Raw genomic sequence first — 14,777 nt, 5'->3', positions numbered from 1 at the left:
CAATGTAATCAAGATCGAAACTTCTCCCGAGTCATCAATCGTGGCATCATAAAAACACGCGTTGTGGTGCAATGCAATCTGTACATGATAACTTTCGTGACCTTTAACCTTTACAACAACTTAACACGAGCGCAAAACCGACTCAAATCCAAGCATATGTGTTTGTGCATATGTTCTGTTATCTAAAGTCATGGATTCATCATACCTTGACTCCATATTATCTTCTACTTTTAACCTTTGCACTACACTGTCAGTGTTTGTTTGAGTAGCTTTCAAAAGAAGCTCCTTGTGCCTTTCGCCCAAAGGCCGCTGTCCACACTCAAAGAACGCAAAGCAAGTCACTGATTCTGAACTAATAGGTCTGGATTGAAAATGGGCCAACAAATCTGTGTACTTACGTTTTTCATTTTATATTTGTGGGCTTGAAATTCATACGTCCGCTGCAACTACAGATGTACTTCTGTGTCAACTACGTTTGTTGTTGTTATTATTATTATTATTATTATTATTTTTTTTAAATAGGAATCGGCAGAGAAAAGGCTTGCCGAGCTCTGGCTTGATTTATGAATCCGTAATGTAAATAAATAAATAACAATTAGTCTCTTTTGGGTGAGATCGCTGTGTCCCAATGGAATGGGGAAACCCATGAAATGCCACAATAAGCGTTATAAACACCTTGTGATTGATCAAAGCGTTTGTCGGTTGAATCTACTCCAGTGTCACAAAAGAGAGGAGATGATTTAAATTTAAAAGAAGAGATGATGTAATGTGCATACATCCACACACACACACTACTTAATACAACTACTACTACTGTACTACTAAATAGAATGCAAATAGTTGATAGTTTGTCACATATGAAATGCTTACCCTAGTGATTTTTGGGTGGAGAAATACATTATTTTGGATGAGAAAATGAGCTCTTAACAGAAATCTAATATTACCAAACATTTATGGGGGGATAAAAAGTGCACACCCCATCGCCACTGACGCCCACTTTGGACCCAAACTTTCAAATGATAGTGTATGTTTGCAAAATATTTTATTCTTTATTAAAATTGGGGTCTTGGACCAAGGAAATGCAGGTCCTTCAAGTAGCACTGCGTCCTGATTGGCTGATTGCATCACACGGCGGTAACGCAAACACGATGAGGCGGCGCCCGTTTTGTCTGGAAGGCCTTGAAGCGCTTCTGACACGGTCTGTTGCTAAATCTTCTTTCTCAACTCTGTGCCGGCAGGAAGCACGTGCAGAACGGAATCGCCAAGGAGAAGCATCTATGAACGGATCTGAGGCGCGCCCACCAGGCAGGAGGCCGCGAGAGGAGAGGAAAACCACCACCCCCAACACACACCCACATTTTCAAGTCTTCTATGTTGTTTTTACTCTAGCACTGTGAATGTTATCTCGTTGAAGCAGTGAGAAACAGACCGTCGGCGTACGAGGCGTCACATGTTTTCTTTTTCCTCCCACTTTTCCCAATCATCCAATCTCTCGCTTGTTGATTTTGATTCTCATCGCACGGGTCGCCGTGGCCTCCTGCCTCCATTAGCGACATTATTGTGTGTGAGTGTGAGTGGTGAATGGATACCGAGCGAGTGGGTGCAACTTCACCTCAATTTAACTTGTTAAGCCCCCTCCTGGTCAGTGTGTGTGTGTGTGTGTGTGTGTGTTGCACTGAAATGAAGGCCAACAAGCTGACTGCTGCTTTAATGACGGCAACTAGCTGGAAGTGATTAACTTGGGTTTTAAAATTGTTTCATTTTTTTCGTGTGTGCGAGGACCTAGCAGACGAACTGTTAAGGATCAAAATCATGATTTCAAAACGAGGCTAAAAATAAAAAAAAACAAGTATGCACAAGTATTCAGGAATGCATGACATTGGAATGATTTTGGGAACATGCTATGGATTTTGTATAACAAATGCGAGGAGATCTCGCAATGTAATCCGGGTTTTTCTTTGGAAAGGAGCGGTCGCTCCTTCGGACGCATGCGATTTGCACACAATACAGAGAAGGAAAAAAACAAAAAAGGTGCCTCGGTACCTCCGACCTTGTCGATCAACTTCGAGCTCTTGTTTTGAAAACTCAGCATGCTTGTAAGTGCTGGAGCGGGGCGCGCACTTTTGTCTCTTGTTTACCTTGTCATTTCCATCATTCCTACAATCGCTACTCACAAGAAGTGAGAGGAATATTTTACCTTGAGGTGAAATTTCAGGATGAACCTAAAATGCACAAGAACCTTTACATGTGAATTTCATTTCAATCTCGAAACGTTTGAATGTCCAGCGAGAGAAAAACAAATGAAGTTAAAGTGGAAAGGTACTTGTGCATTTTAAGTTCAACCCAAAATTTCACCTGAAAACCTAATAAATATTCCCCCACTATTTTTATTTTGTGAGTAGTATAAGTCAGTGTTTTAGTTCAGGGGTATTGTTTATTTGTATCGAACTGCTGCTGTTTAATTCTCCTTTTTTTTTCTCTGAGCACACTGTTCTTATTATTTTATTTTAATTTTATAATCCTCTCCTGTCCTGCGCTGGACAGTCTGATGTAATCAGACAAGAGGGGGACCGGGGAGAGCGGACTTGTTCTTCCGTACGGCCACGCGGTCACACACATCACGTCACGTCATCTTTTTCTTTTTTGTCAAGAATGCCCGTTCACGTGTCCGCGGGTGCTGCCTGTCAAACGTCACAATGTCGTATCCCGAACTGACTGTGCTGCAAGATGTGAGATTACAGTTAAAAGCCGCACAGACACAGTGCGAATCCAAGCATGGGCAGTGGATAGAGGAAGTGGACACACCAGGTGTAAAAAATAAAATAAAATACAAAGAAAGTTTTTCCCTGATTCAAAATGATGTTGATAAGCATTCAATATGCATTTTCTACGAAAAGCTGGAGGAAATGGACTGGTTTTAAGCATTCATTTGAACCACTACCCCTGAACCATTAACCCACTTTTTTGTAATTATTACAAAGTAATTTATCGTGTTGTCATTTACAAAAAAAAAACCTAAAAAAATGTAATGTTTTAATTGTGTTCACTTTCTCTATCCACTGTCTAGATAAAACCACCATGTCACCTCATCCTTTTCTCAAGTGGACGAACCGTGTTATGTTTTTCATTCTGTGGCTGGCATGTGTTCAGCATGCCAGGCTGCTGTGTTGGAAATCAGTGAGGCATTTTGTGGCAGGGTTTTTTTTTCCTTTTTGTTTTGTGCATGTTATTGCTCAACTAGTTTAGTCAAACACAGTTAACTCATCCTTTGAGGAATTGGCCCAGGAAGTGACATAATTACTTGAAATGATCAAAACAAGCGGAATCCAGGATTTTTTTTTTGGGGGGGGGGGAAAGGGGGATACTAAACTCACTCAGTAAAGTCACACGAAAGACAATGTGAAAATACAGAAATGGATGGAGTTGGAGATACTTCAAGCTTGTCCATTTTGATCGTGATATGTGGCACAAATAAAATAATACAAATAAATGGATGTCGGGAAGAAAAAGAGAAATGTATTGGTACCCAAGCAGCCGTGATTTTTCTCTTTTGTTAGACTGCAAGTGAAATGAAAAGCTTTTGATTGTGCCAAAATGTCCACTCGTAACGTCTAATCATGAGTTGGGAAGGCTGCACGTCAGGCTGAAAGCCCTGCAAGGTCTTTGTTGTTTTACTATAAAGAAAATAATAAAAATTGCACTGTAATTTATTAGTTTTTTAAAACAATCTTTAGTTAGATCAAACTAGAAAAGGGAAGAGTGAATTAGGGGTATTTTTGAGACCTTCTTTTGATGTTGGATGAAACATTGTATTTTAATCATTCATTTTTGGACGACTGATACACAGCCCTGTAAAACTTAATTGTCCACAATTCAACCACTTGCTCTTTTATAGAATATTGGATTTTTTTTGGTTTATCCCCTAAAAATAAAAAGGTGTCCAGTAAGAAAATATGAAACGTCTGAGTTATTTCATGATTTTTTGTTTTTGCAAGGATAATTATTTGGGTGCACCTGTGACCAGTTTTGACCAGACACATTGTGATGAAAGTATGGCAGTCGTTGAGAGCAGATACTTTGAATCCATTACAATGTATTAAAACACTCATTGGAATAGTAAATGCTCAATGTAAAAATTGTCAAGATCACTTGATGTCCCAAAAACATGAGCAATCGACACCAAAATTCAAATGCTCATTTCTGTCCTTGCTCACTTGAACCTCTGAACGATCGCCCCAATATTTTGTATTTTGTGGACATGAAGGCCATTCGTCTCCATATGCGCTCATAGATGAAAAGTTTAATGTCCGAAAACTACAACCAATCGTCACCGAGATTTACGAGCACATCTCTACTCATGCTAACTTCAACCTCGTACGATATTAAATCAATCCCCCCTTTTATTTGAATTTTTGCGGATGTTAATTATTTCCTCTCCACAGGAGAAGCCTTACGTTGCTTTATGTTGGAGAACTGCAAGAATTCAATGCAGTGGCGGAACCCTCAGGGCCAGCAAGGCCTTCTTTGCTGGACTAAACATTCATTCAATAACATACATTTAATTCATGTTATTTTATTTTCATAAATATGTAAACAAAACTTTTCTCTGTATTCTTTACGTCATATTATTTCCACTTAGTCGAGTGTCTTTCAATGTTATTTTAAATAACATTGAAAGCCACTCGATAAATAACTTATTTATTATGGTAGATATTTTAACCAATCATATTTCAGCTAGCTTGTGTTGCCAGGTAAATGAAACTTGCTCAGGACCTTCAGATTAAACAGAGTAGGCCCTTGGAGCTGTAAATGAACGGGTACAGTCAGATTGCAATAGCCAATCAGATCACGAGTCTGCGCACCGGCGCCAGCTAGAATGCCTTACATCGAGACTGGACGTGCGCGTTCGGTGATTGGATTAGCGCCAGCTAGAGGGAGCTATCATTGCATTTTAACCCAAAATGGCCGAAGAAGAAGACGTTGATCTGGTTGCAGAACTACTTTTCACACAATTTTCAAGACGGACCTTCCACAAAAAGCAGACGAGCAATTATGAACGGCACCGTGGCTCACAGCCTTTGAGAAACGCTGCAAATTGTACTGCTGGGAATGCCGATTGCTTGCAGCGGACCGATTTGGTGTTTGGAGCCACACTGGATTTACCCATTTAAGTTGTTTTACCAAGGCAACAAGGAAACATCAGAGCACGGCGGGGCACTTACAAACTACGGTGCGTTTAAAAACGTTTGGGGACACTCGCGTAGATGTGCAGCTCAGTGAACAGGCACTACATTGGTGAGTAAATGAAATTTATTTTACATTTCTTCTTGTCATTTTATTTCGTTAGTATTAAATTAATGGTAACGAATGCAACGTGACAAAGATACAATAATGTATCAAATAAATCTGTTCACCTGCAATTTATAATGGCGCATTGTAGTCACCTTCGTGTACGAAAGTTCGTTCAATCTCAGCTGCTCAAAATTTTCAGTTATTTGCTGTTGTGTTGCCGATTTTCAAAATGCAAATGATCTGTTTACTTCATTTTCAAATAATAGTTTGTTTTGTTATAGTTTGGTTGGTGTCTTATATGAAACTGCGACATTGCGCAATTTGTTGAACAGACTTGTTTAAGATCACACAGCGTAATTTGGGTGGCATTTATTTGGTATTTTTTAAATCATCTTTTTATTTTAGACAATATCTATAAATGTAGTTTTCTGCCCTTAATTGTGAATGCATACTTGATGGTTTTAATTGCACCTGAAATTAAGTGCTGGTTGACGAGCCAATACTGTATTGTGTTAATGTGACGTCACTGAAGGCCTCAGGATGAAATGCACGGCCCGCCACTGTCAAAATGTATGTCGACATACATACCTACTTCAACCTTTGAAAATAAAGTAGTCACCACAATATTTGGATTTGATAAAGTTTTCTATCCTTAGGGAAAAAAAGCCTAATGTCACTTGATGTCAGAGAACTAATAATCAATACTGTATTCATCCAAAATGTATGCAGACAACAATGATTATGTCCACTTCATTATACGCAAATATAAGAATGACTGCCACGGTATTTGGACATTATGAACGTTTTCCTCCTCATTGGCATCCATAAAATCCAAAGTATTTGGCTGATTGTTCTGGTATTTTCCAAGGTTGGAGTTGGCATCAGTAGTGATTTCCACTTATATTTTGGTGACAATTACTTGCAGTTTTCACTCACAAAGCAATGATATGCTTAAGCATAATAGACCGACTTGACATTCTAATTACAAATCCTCTCTTTAAATCCCTAAGCATAAATCTATTTTGAAACCCTCTATATTTCTTTTTGTATCTATTGACTTTATTCATCCGCATTTAAAACTTGAGAAAACAGATACAGTAATTAGCCACTTGTAAAGAATATGGAGATTTCTTTTGGTTTATCGCTTCAAATAAAAAGCTGTCAAGTCAGTAGAAAAAATGACCAAGCAAAAAAACATGTCATCATTTTTTAATCACTTTTTTTTTGCAAAGATCATTATTCAGGTTCCACCAATGTTCAATAAATTAACTGTCATGAAAGTGTGGCTTTTGATTTGAGGAAGAAGAACAAGTCATGCAGTAAAAACACACACACAAAATAACCTGCAGCTCACAGTTGAAAAAAAAATTATTCTGAAGATTTTGCTTATCACCAGGCACCTGTTCACCCCCCACCCCCTTCTGTGGCTGTGTCCACTTAAGTGACACAACATGCACACTTACACGTTTGTCATAATCAGCAAAGGTTCATGGTAACGCACAGTGATAACAAAGAAAACAGTAATTTATCAAGTTGCAGATGCACTCCTACACACAAAGATGTTATTAGACAAGAAAATTGACTTGTGCATTTTGCCTTTGGCTGCATTCAAACATGGGACATTGGGAAGGTCAGAATAACAAACATTAAGCCACATACACACAATTTGAATCACTTTTAAGGGGTTGAGTTTGACTAAGCTCTACTGTATCTTTTTTGTCTTTTAAGGGGGACAAACTGTAGTGAATATCTTGACATGAGCACACCATGTGGGCAAATGCTGTAGTTTGTAGTTGGAATGAATTGGATGGATTCAAAAACATCCAACCTATTTCACGTAGTTTCACTCAAAGGACTGTTTGTTGTTTTAAAGAAGTGCCAAACAATTAAATGCAGTAAGACAGATTGGTGTCCCTCCAGCTGCCAGTGACATCAGTGCATTGGTGAAGGTAAGAGTTGAAGTGGGGAGGGAGGGGGAGTGTCAAACTACTTCTGGTAGCATGCAGTTTTCAAGATGGTGGCGAGGACAGGAAGGCGTGTCGTAGAGGATGATGGGAATGACTTGGGGCGGCTTTGAAAAGCACCCTGAGTGGATGTCGAAAACAACAAACAGAAAGTTTGTGGGGTGGGAATGTGTTATTGTTGTCTTTAATGGGCCTTCACTTTGGGCTGGGTGACTCTCCGCGCAATGCTGTATAACATTCCAAAGTTCTGTAGGGACGGGGGGACGACAAAAAACATTTGAGCACAAATCTTTATCACTCACTGATTTTAAGAGATTCCAATATGGACGTGGCTTACCTGGATGGCAAAATACATGGCGCCCAGGTAGGCAGCAATGCAGACAGCCAGCAGCAGGTCAAAGATGGCGGGCTTGACTCTAGTCAGGAGGACAGTCGAAAACAAACCGGGTACGTATGGAACAATATTAGTGTGAGTGGAAAGTAAACTGAACAATATAACAAGATTTCTTTGTATTTGGGGGATGAATGAATGATCATTTCATCATTTTTTAGTCGGTCTGGTGTCAGTGACACAACCCCAGTGGGATGACGATCACCTGTAAGCATTCATGGTCTGCTTGAGCTGGTCGTAGAAAACAAACTCTGGATCCCTGCGACAAGCACAAATTCCAAACTGTCATATTTACAATCAAATACAGTTCACTGCACACGTGGCTCTCAAAGAATTTGATTATCGCAGAAAAGTTCTTTTGAAAATATGAAACTCATAGGTTCCAAGAACAACCAGCAAACTATTTTTTTTCTTCTTTCGGAAGACTCATTTCTACATTAAACTAGTCTTAGCGTTGCCTATTTAATATTCAGATTTCTTGATATGGTGAATTTGGAGTTTTCATTATAAGCTGCAATCATCAAAATGATATCTTGCACTCTGAATCAATATGACTTTCATTTTGAATTAACCACTGAAGTAAACATTTCCATAAATATTATTGCAGAACTGCAGAGTCGGGTGTCTTTATCTGTATGATTAAAAAAAAAAAATATTAGAATGTATGTAAAATGTGGTTATACTCAAACCTGAAATGAAAAAAAAAACCCAGTATCAATGCACTTACGTTAACCAATTGAGACATATTTTGGGTTAGTGTCTCCTATTACTTGAAGGAAATGCTGTATTTCGCAGAAAGCAGGTGGTGGTGGTGGTCTTTACCGCTTGTCTGCTTTGACGTAATGTTTCTTGACATCCTTGAGGTAGCGGCCCACGTGGTACTCTAAAGTGGACACCACGCTGCTGTCCTTGTCCACCAGCTGGGCTGCCCGTGGCTGAGCCGAGAGCCAGTCCACCATGGCGGACAGGTGCTCATCTTGTACCTGCTGGGCGGAAGAACACATCATATACATCTCAACTCCAATTGTCATGTATGCAACGTAAAAATCATGAAAAAAAATATGTCAACCTCGCGTCACTTAGGGGATAGCGTGGAGAGTCGTGACATGCTCACCATTTGTTCAGTGAAGATGTGCAGGCCGCTGGAGGCTCCCTGAGAGGACATATGAAGTCACCGGTGACTTGCCGGGCTATAAACAAATTCAAACTTTCAATGGGTGCGCCTCCATTCGCGCACTCTCACCTTTTCTGTGAGGTTGTAGATGACTCGGGCTAGAGCCTCTGCCACCACCTTTGTGTTCCTGCTCAACTTCTCGATGTCTACGTGCGGCCTGGAACACACAATATACACACAGTAAGGCGGTGTCCACAATGTGAGAGGGGAAAAAAATGGAGGCAATGAGCAACTATGAAGTACAGGGGGACGATTTATGAGGTTCTCGCCATCACGCTATGACATTGTTTGCATAGATACGTAAGAATACATCGTCACATGCCTCGGTCACTGTCATTTTTTATTTGATTGTTTTAATATCGTAGCCTACAAGTGCTTTCATACAAATATTTACTGTAATTATGACTTGGCTACGGTGGTAGAATAGTCTAGTGAGAGACTACAGCGCCTTCTGACTTGTGCAAAATCTTCGGTTACGTCGCCACTGATGTGCTTTTCTCCTTAACAAACCATGCGCCTCAAACATGATCCAAATTTTTTTTCAATAGAAAAAAAATGCTTATCTTTGAACTTTAATGAGACCTCACTGCCTTGTCTTTACCGCAATACACCTTTTAGTGAGTGACCGAGGCGTACAACAAAATAAAATACAAGGCGCATCAGTAAAGTTCCAGGATTGACAACATTAGGATCTGTATTTTTATTTTTTTTTTAATATCTATTTCCAGGTGAATAATTACATGCAATGAATAAGTTTCCACAGAGGAGTAGGAAAATGTGGTCAGGTAACAGAAGAAAGCACACTGTAACTTACTTTCTGGTTTTCGTGATTGTCTCATATTTAAGTCCTAGAAATATTTGCCATTCAAATATTTACTGTTTAATTGTGTGTTATTAACTACTGCAGTTGCCAAGGTTACTTTTAGACCGCAGGACGATATAACAGGAATACAGTACTCTACTTAAGTCACAACTAGGCTTGAAAAAAAAAAATGCAACATAAAATTCAGCAATTCAAAATAAAGAATTCAATTATGAAATGGTTTGTGAGGAGGAGAGAGCACAGCAACTGAAAAGATGAGGAGAAATAGTATATTCAGAATTTTAGCCATGATGCAAATGTCAAAATTATGCGTTATCCTTTAAGCCTAACAGGCCTCGTGCAGTTGTGAACCCACCCAGCAGGGGGCTCTCCTGCTCCGTAGCGAGGGGAGGAAGACACTGACCGCACGTCCATGATGCTGGAGCGCTGAGCCAGGCGATGCGAGGGCAGGTGCGAGAGCGTGAAGGCCGGCAGGCGGCGGATCCCGAAGCGCTCGTGTTCCCACGCCAGCATGTCGTCAGCCAGGTTGATTTTCTTGTGGACCATGGAGAACTTCATCCCCGGGTATTGGCTGGCCGCCACCTGGCAGGAAAGGTGGGACGCCAAAATATTAGGAACACCTCTCGGTATGACGCAGCGTACTTGTTGGCTACTAAAATAATAGGAGAGTACTGTAAACACGTGACTGTCAATGTGCATTGGCACGTTCATTCAAGACAACAGGGTGAGACGTCTTACCGTCTCCAGCTCCTTGAGCAAAGCATATTGAGGAGTTCCCTCTTTTGGAGGTTTGGATACGTGCAGGTGGAGAGCGTCTCCGTTGCCCAAAGTGTCAAGACATAGCACGAAGGCAACATTGTCCTGGAGAAGACTAGAATCTACAGAGATAAAATAGAAATTTGAGGTGAGATCGGATGGATGGCTGTATAAAACAAGAAGGTTAGACCTGAGGAAGAGCTGATGTAGGTGTGTACCTGTGTGGTCCAGATTGTCTTCTAGCCAGCGTTTGGTGCCCTGGTAGTTGAACTTCCCCCCACCAGAAACAAAGAACAGCAGGTTGTATCTGAACACACAAGAGCATCCCACAATGAAAATGTATTGATATTTTATAGATTATATATATATGTATGATAAACTATTATTTTACTTTCTGTTAACTGTTTTGTTAAGCGCTGCCGCTGTTGTGAAAGCACTATATAAATCAGCATGTATTGTATTTAAAACTGTACTGCATCCTACTCCTCAAAATAGAGGCTATTGGTCAGCAAAATATTTTAGAAAGTACGAAAAATATAAGAAGTCTTTTGTGCTGGATTGTGCAAGTGGACGTAATTAAGTGTTTTGTGTAGACTTAATCTGTTTAAATGTATGCTCACCCAGCATGTGTCCTCTTGTAGGTGTACAGTTTCGAGAAGAGACGGGCCAGCTCCAGTAACATGGAAACTCCGCTTCCATTTGAGTCTGCGCCATAGGACAGCCACTGCACATGGCATACAAATAGATGTGTTCGAGTATTATCCAATTACAATCTAACATGTTTCCAAAATGGTTGACATACCGGAGCAACTCCAAAGGAGTCGTAATGAGCCACCACCACGATTGTCGGTAGGTCCTCTCCTCCGACACCAGTCAAGCGTCCCTGATAAATAATACCACATTATTAACTGGTGACTGATTGAGAAACAAGGCAGACTATTGTCAGTTCAGTTACTCACTTCCAGACTGGTGATGGCCCAGTCACTCATCGCTTTGCTCTGAGCACCACTGGTGACCATTTGGAAGCCATTGGCTGTGGCCGTATGCAGCAATACTACAGAATGACAACAGCGACAAGAGAAAGGACTTTTTCATATATTGAACGGACTGTAGCTTTTTTTTTTTTTTTTAAATCACGAGGAGAGTCATGCCAACATGACATGTCTCTGTCAACGCAAAAACACTCAAGGGCAGTGCAGAACAGAAAAAAAAACTTGACTGTGAGTGTTTATACCTTCAGCTGCAGACAAGGCTCCCTGGGAGGAGGAGGAGGTCAGGGTTTGCGTGTAAATGGACAGCAGTTCGTCATCCTCCATGGCAAAGTAGACGGGGACGATGGTCTCTGTGGACAACATCTCCGGCTCGAGCTCCATGAATTGCTACACCCAAAACACAAGCACATGATGAACACCAAAACAAAAAAGATTACACATGATAACTAGCAAGAGAGCCAATTAAACATACTCGAAGTGAGGTCTTAATTAGTCACAACCAATGTATCATTCTTTACTGTGACAAATTGGAATGACTGAAGAAAGAACACAGTGAATCCTTTGTCAAATGCTTCGGAGTGGAGAAAAAACAAAAAACAAACAAACGAAAAAAACACCTCCAAACAGAGCTGTCAGAAGATTACACGAGCAGTGCTGTAAAAAGCTCTTAAACTCCATAATCTAAAAGCAAACCACGATGAGCCGATTTGCTTTTTCAACTCCCATTAGAAATGCCAATTTTTTCATCTTTTTATGTATTGCTCATTCTGTATGAGCATCACTGACACTGAATAGGGGAATGAAGTTAACTAATTGAAAATTCTGCCTAATTTTCTGATTGTGGGATGCTTTTTCACTGTGAGTTTCCTTCGCTGGGTTCTATATAAAAGGCACAGAAGGATCAGGGGTCTCTGTGTAAATGAGACTGTTGACTGAAGCTGAGAAGTGAAGATAGAAGGGGGAAAAATATTTGCAAAACGGCTCAGAGCTGGGAGTCGAAGGAAAATTGAGAAGTGAAACCAATGGATTACAGCGGTGTCTATGTTGCAATATGCCTCAAAATATGACCGTGCCAACCTGTGTTTTCTTCAAATGTACAGCAGTCCTGTTGTTTTGATAAAGTAATGTAACACAACATGTATAAAATAAGTGAGCACCTGCACTATGTCCTGAGGCATAGAGGACATGTTTTGAGGCAGGATGATCACCACAGCCCCTGCCGACTGGCGCAAGGCTTTCTGATATTTTTCATAGGAGAAGTCCACTAGTCGCATGATGACACAGCGGCGACTTAGCACCTCCGCCTCCACAGTACGAGCTTCGGTGTTCAGGATGGCATTTCTGGTACCTGAGGAAGACCACAGACAAATCTGCTTGTAACAGTCCAGTCTTGGATGACAGCAGCAGGATAAACTAGTGTCTGCATCACAATTTGGAAGTTCAGAGTTCACATCTCAGCTCCTGCTTTCCTGTGTGTTCTCCCATGGCTTTGTGGGTTTAGAGTTCTTCGGCTTCCTTCCACATTGACATGGGCACATTGATGGACTTCACTGTCAATCCGTTGAGTTTGAATGTCTGTTTGTCAGATGTATGAGCCAGTTCAAGGTGTACTAAACCTTGCGTTTAAAGTCAATAGACCCTAATGAGGACCAGTTCCACGTTCTCATCCATCTATCTTCCATAGCGCGTGTTGATATAAAACACAGAAGCACTGGCGAGAACATGTAAACTCCACACAGAAAAATTCAAATCTGAGATTCAAACCTTCAACCTCCTAATTGTGAGACAGACGTACAACCACTTGCCCTCCATGCTGTCAACTCAAAACATACATTCAATGTATTTAATGAAGAGGCTTTTATTTTATTGTTTGTATTGTCTGGTTATGTGGAAGGCAGATTCTGTCAAATCGAGTCATTCATTTTTTAAACGTTGCTACCAACTAGGCTATTAGCATCGTGAGCTGCATTAGCTACAAGCTAACTCATGTGAACCCACTACATGCCGTCATTTTAAAGCTAAATTGATACGAGACCGATCATTAGCTAAAGGCGACATTTAGCTCCAAGATGGTGTACTTTTCATATCGGAAAAAGTACGAGATTTCAAGGAGGTAACTGAGCATGCGGGACATACCGTAAGGTTGTCCCTGCAGGTCATATTGCTGCATGCGATACACCGTGAATTCATGTGCGGCTTCGGCCGGGAGTGGTGACACCAGGATGAGCACCGCGGGGATAAAAACGATGAAGGTGAGGGGGAAGGAAGATTTAAACATGTTATCGAACACTTCGCTCGCCTCCTCGAACATTTTGCCGACTGCAGTCGGATAACAGATGAGAATGAATTATAATTTCCGTCCGCCGTGCCTGCTTGTGGTCTGACAGCTCGCAGCGTAACCAGTTAATCGGTGTGTAGGACAATTTTGATCAGGCAAAGAGTCGATACTGTAATTTATGTCCCGATTTAAATATTTTATATTATTTTCGTAGACGTAAATATTATAAAAATCCACGTACAATAATAATGCAGATTTATTAAACATTGAAGTGTGAATAATATAATGCGATCAATGGTCCTTCAGGCATATGAAGAACAGCCCGACTGCCCGTGCTGTTACTATACATCTTCACTTGGGAGCGCTAGTGCACCGCAATAACGACAGTGAGTGACCGGAGATGGAGCAGGTTAAGCGTCTGCAGCTGCTTGTGAGTGATCTCAATCAGGTTCAAGTTAAAGTTTTGACTGTTTGTCCAGTTTGTCAGCGGGAAGTAATTCTAAAAGGATAAGACGAGAGGGTGAATGCAAGCCGTTATTGTTGCAATTGTATGCAAATTGCACAGACAAAAAATACGAACTGGCTCTTAACATAAAGAATGTCCATTTACTCCTACATTCGAGGGAAAGTGGGAATTGGCCCTGAAGCCGCAAAACAGAGGTCCCCTGCACCCCGACTACAGTCTGTAGCGTCGAACTGGAACAACTAACAACTTCTCTCCTAGTGATGTTATCTCTGAACCAATGATTAAACATTGTACTGTAGCTGCAAAAACAAATGAATACATAATGTATTTGACAGCATTATTTTTATTCAGACAAATACGTCCCTAGCAATAGAAAATTCCATTAGGAGGTCATCTGTTCATTCAAAGATTGTGTGTTTTGGGCCATCCAGTACAGTACTCTTCCATTTGTTTTAACCAGACTACAGAGACGGGCTGTTTTGTACAAGTAATGTTGCAATGTTATTGTTTGTGGAACTGTGAGAACACAGAAACAAGGAAATTTCCACATGTGTACGGTCATATTCTTGCTGATGTTGCCAGTTTGGCCTAGTGGTGCATTAAATGTCAGATATAATTTATCTGTGTACGAAGAATCCTCT

The 14,777-nt window shown here is 40.6% G+C and overlaps 2 protein-coding genes across 5 annotated transcripts in view; one reads left to right on the top strand and one right to left on the bottom strand.

Annotated features, from left to right (window-relative positions):
* The window catches only part of cers1 (ceramide synthase 1), a 28,310-nt gene extending 22,942 nt beyond the window's left edge, over positions 1–5,368 (top strand). Inside the window, exon 7 of the mRNA XM_052073687.1 lies at positions 1,239–5,368. Coding sequence (XP_051929647.1) covers positions 1,239–1,281 — 43 coding nt within the window. The 3' untranslated portion in view covers positions 1,282–5,368. The remainder of the gene's footprint in view (positions 1–1,238) is intronic.
* A 1,120-nt stretch (positions 5,369–6,488) lies between these two features.
* On the bottom strand, positions 6,489–13,823 carry ncln (nicalin). 4 transcript variants are annotated; one of them, XM_052073668.1, is made up of 15 exons: positions 13,529–13,823; positions 12,550–12,740; positions 11,635–11,779; positions 11,360–11,454; positions 11,203–11,283; positions 11,021–11,124; positions 10,619–10,707; positions 10,383–10,522; positions 10,000–10,226; positions 8,891–8,978; positions 8,762–8,800; positions 8,470–8,633; positions 7,853–7,906; positions 7,594–7,672; positions 6,489–7,503 (listed from the first exon to the last, which is right to left on the bottom strand). In XM_052073668.1, exons 1-15 carry the CDS (start codon positions 13,701–13,703, stop codon positions 7,441–7,443), a joined length of 1,734 nt encoding a protein of 577 aa, XP_051929628.1. In that variant the 5' UTR covers positions 13,704–13,823; the 3' UTR covers positions 6,489–7,440. The 4 variants fall into 4 exon arrangements, with proteins under 4 accessions (XP_051929628.1, XP_051929629.1, XP_051929630.1 ...); XM_052073669.1 differs by having other exon boundaries at positions 8,470–8,630; XM_052073670.1 differs by having other exon boundaries at positions 10,048–10,226.
* Positions 13,824–14,777: the final 954 nt, after the last annotated feature.

This window comes from Hippocampus zosterae, chromosome 8 (genome assembly GCF_025434085.1).
Source record: "Hippocampus zosterae strain Florida chromosome 8, ASM2543408v3, whole genome shotgun sequence".
NCBI lineage: Eukaryota > Metazoa > Chordata > Actinopteri > Syngnathiformes > Syngnathidae > Hippocampus > Hippocampus zosterae.
This window is presented reverse-complemented; position numbering and strand designations above follow the sequence as displayed.